The sequence below is a fragment of the Carlito syrichta genome, unplaced genomic scaffold (assembly GCF_000164805.1).
Source record: "Carlito syrichta isolate Samal-C Ts95f unplaced genomic scaffold, Tarsius_syrichta-2.0.1 Scaffold273379, whole genome shotgun sequence".
NCBI classification, from domain to species: Eukaryota; Metazoa; Chordata; class Mammalia; order Primates; family Tarsiidae; genus Carlito; species Carlito syrichta.
The window spans coordinates 17,778-20,679 of record NW_007217475.1 but is presented as its reverse complement, the minus strand read 5'-3'; the positions used below and the strand labels follow the sequence as shown (position 1 = coordinate 20,679).

The 2,902-nt window shown below is 57.9% G+C and overlaps 1 protein-coding gene across 1 annotated transcript in view; it reads left to right on the top strand.

Annotated features, from left to right (window-relative positions):
* Positions 1-520: 520 nt before the first annotated feature.
* The window catches only part of ASB13 (ankyrin repeat and SOCS box containing 13), a gene marked incomplete at its 5' end in the record, with an annotated part of 15,489 nt that continues 13,107 nt past the window's right edge, over positions 521-2,902 (top strand). Inside the window, one exon of the mRNA XM_021709680.1 lies at positions 521-632. Coding sequence (XP_021565355.1) covers positions 521-632 — 112 coding nt within the window. The remainder of the gene's footprint in view (positions 633-2,902) is intronic.

Genomic DNA, 2,902 nt, shown 5'->3' with positions numbered 1-2,902 from the left:
GGAGGCTGAGGTGAGTGGATTGCCTGAGCCCGCGGGTTCGACACCCGCCTGGGCAACTTGGCGAGACCTCATCTCTACAAGAAATAAAAAACTAGCCGGGCGTGGTAGCGCATACCTGTAGTTCCAGCTACTTGGAAGGCTGAGGCGGAAGGATCGCCGGAGCCCAGCAGGTCGAGGCTGCGGTGGCCGGGAGCGGCCACTGCACTCTAGTCTGGGCGACAGAGTGAGACTCCAACTTAAAAAAAAAAAAAAAAAAATAGAGACAGGTTCTTGCTAATTTGTCCAGGCTGGTCTTGAACTCCTGGGCTCAAGTGATCCTCCCACCTCAGCCTCCCAGAGTGCTGGGATTACAGACGTGCATCACCACACCCGACCCCCGGTGCTTAATATTTTGTCCTGGATGGAGATGGCAGGGTTGTAGTGTGAGGTCCCTCTCGTTTCCAGGTTTCTGGGTGGAGCGGACCCCCGTGCACGAGGCAGCCCAGCGTGGTGAGAGCCTGCAGCTGCAACGGCTGATTGAGAGTGGCGCCTGCGTGAACCAGGTCACGGTGGACTCCATCACGCCCCTGCACGCAGCCAGTCTGCAGGGCCAGACGCAGTGCGTGCAGCTGCTGCTGGCGGCCGGGGCCCGGGTGAGTGGCCCTTCGGGGCAGACCCCTGGTTAGCTGAAGCTGCAGGAATGGAGGAGACCCGCTCAGGACACAGGCAGTGGGTCTGTGACAGGCAAGCACAGGCAAAACCAGGGGCCAAGGGGCCTTCGGAGGAAGGCAGGAGGGAACAGCAAGGGTGTTTTGTTGCCGCGGAAGGAGGGACCACACTGTGTCCACGTCACACGAGGACTGAAAGGTGGGGCCTGGGAAGAGTCATGGACTCAGCTGTTGGGAGGGCATAGTGGCCTGAGATGAGGCCGTTTAGCAGAATGGTGGTGGAGTGCCCAGCCCTGCGGCAGGCAGGGCCAGCGGGCCAGCCACCTAGCCACAGGCTCCCTGCAGGTGGCCGGGCCGGGGCTGCAGAGCTGATGGGCAGCGCTGGCAGGCTGGCTTTCAAGCAAAAAGAGAAAGAAAAAAGGGAACAAAAGCGACCCTCGGACCGCTGCCCTCCCGGGTGTCAGCACTCACACCCTGGCTAGTCTAAGCTCACAAGAGCGTCCGGCCTGCGGAATTCTTGGCCACACAGCAGCCGGCCCTGCCTGGCTGGGAGAGCCGGGCCCTACCCCGCCCTGGCCAACTCAGAAGGGATGCGGGTCCCTGGTCTCGGAGCTTGGGGGGCGGGGAAGGAACCGTGGGCTGCTGACTTTTTCCCGAAGCTGGGAACGGATCGCGTTTTGGTGTGTACCCAGATGGAAGCTGGGTTTGGACAAATTCATGGTAGAATCTGCCCATTTTGAGGAGTTGTCTTTCCCCTGGCCCGTGGTTTTCACCCTAGAGGAGACATGTCAAGCACTCGCAGGCATTTCTTCCGGTGGAGGCTTGAGTTAAAACTCATTTTTAAAAATTAGAAACAAACTTGCCATGCTGCCCAGGCTGCAGTGCAGTGACGCCGTTGTAGTTCACTGCAGCCTCGAACCCCTGGGTTCAGGAGATCCTCCTGCTTCAGCCTCCTGAGTCACTGGGACTATAGGTGTGCACCACCATGCCTGGCTAATCTTTTAATTTTTGTAGAGACGAAGTTTTGTTATGTTGCCTAGGCTGGTCTCGAACTCCTGGGCTCAAGTGAGCCTCCTGCCTCACTCTCCCAAAGTGCTGGGATTGCAGGTGTGACCCGCCCTCCCCAGATTTAAGACCCATTTTCATCCCCTGCCTTTCCGAGCTGGTGACCTAGGGCTCTCCTTTCCGGCTCTGTGCTTCTTAGGTGTTTGGTGGGATTGGCTTATCTCCTGCCTGGAGAGGAGAGAATCCCATGCGGGATGATCCCTATTCTTAGGAGGCTACAGATGCCCCCAGGGGTGTGTCTGTCTCTTTGCACAGCCTTACCTAGACAGGTGCCTCAGCCCGTATTAACAGCCAAGCGGTGCTTCTTTTTTGTTTTTGAGTCAGAGTCTCACTCTGTCACCCAGGCTGGAGTGCAGTGGCCACTCCCAGCCACCACAGCCTCGACCTGCTGGGCTCCAGCGATCCTTCTGCCTCAGCCTTCAGAGTAGCCGGAATTACAGGCACGCGCTCCCACACCTGGCTAATTTTTGATTTATTGTAGAGATGAGGTCTCGCCAAGTTGCCCAGGTGGGGCTCAAACCCACAGGCTCAGGCAATTCACTCACCTCAGCCTCCCAAGGTGCGGGATTACAGGCTGAGCCACCGAGCCCGGCTTACACTTTATCTTTCTTTTTTTTTTTTGAGTTGGAGTCACACTCAGTCGCCCAGACTGGAGTGCAGTGGCCACTCCCAGCCACCGCTGCCTCACCTGCTGGGCTCCGGCGATCCTTCCACCTCAGCCTTCTGTGTAGCCGGAATTACAGGCATGCACTACCATGCCCGGCTGATTTTTTGATTTATTGTAGAGATGAGGTCTTGCTGCCCAGGCAGGTCTCGAACCCGCAGGCTCAGGCAATCCACTCACCTCAGCCTCCCAAAGGCGTGGGATTATAGGCTGAGCCACCGAGCCCGGCCACACTTTATCTTTTAAAGATGGAGTCTCGCTATGTTCCTGGTTGTGTAGGTTTGGTGTTTTTTTTTTTGAGTTGGAGTCTCACTCTGTCACCCAGACTGGAGTGCAGGGGCCGCTCCCGGCCACCGCAGCCTCGCCCCCACTGGGCTCCGGCGATCCTTCCGCCTCAGCCTTCCGAGTAGCCAGAACTACAGGCTCATGCCACCACGCCCAGCTGATTTTTTGATTCGTTGTAGAGACGAGGTCTCGCCAAGTCGCCCAGGTGGGTCTCAAGCCCTAGGGCTCAGGCCGTCCTCTC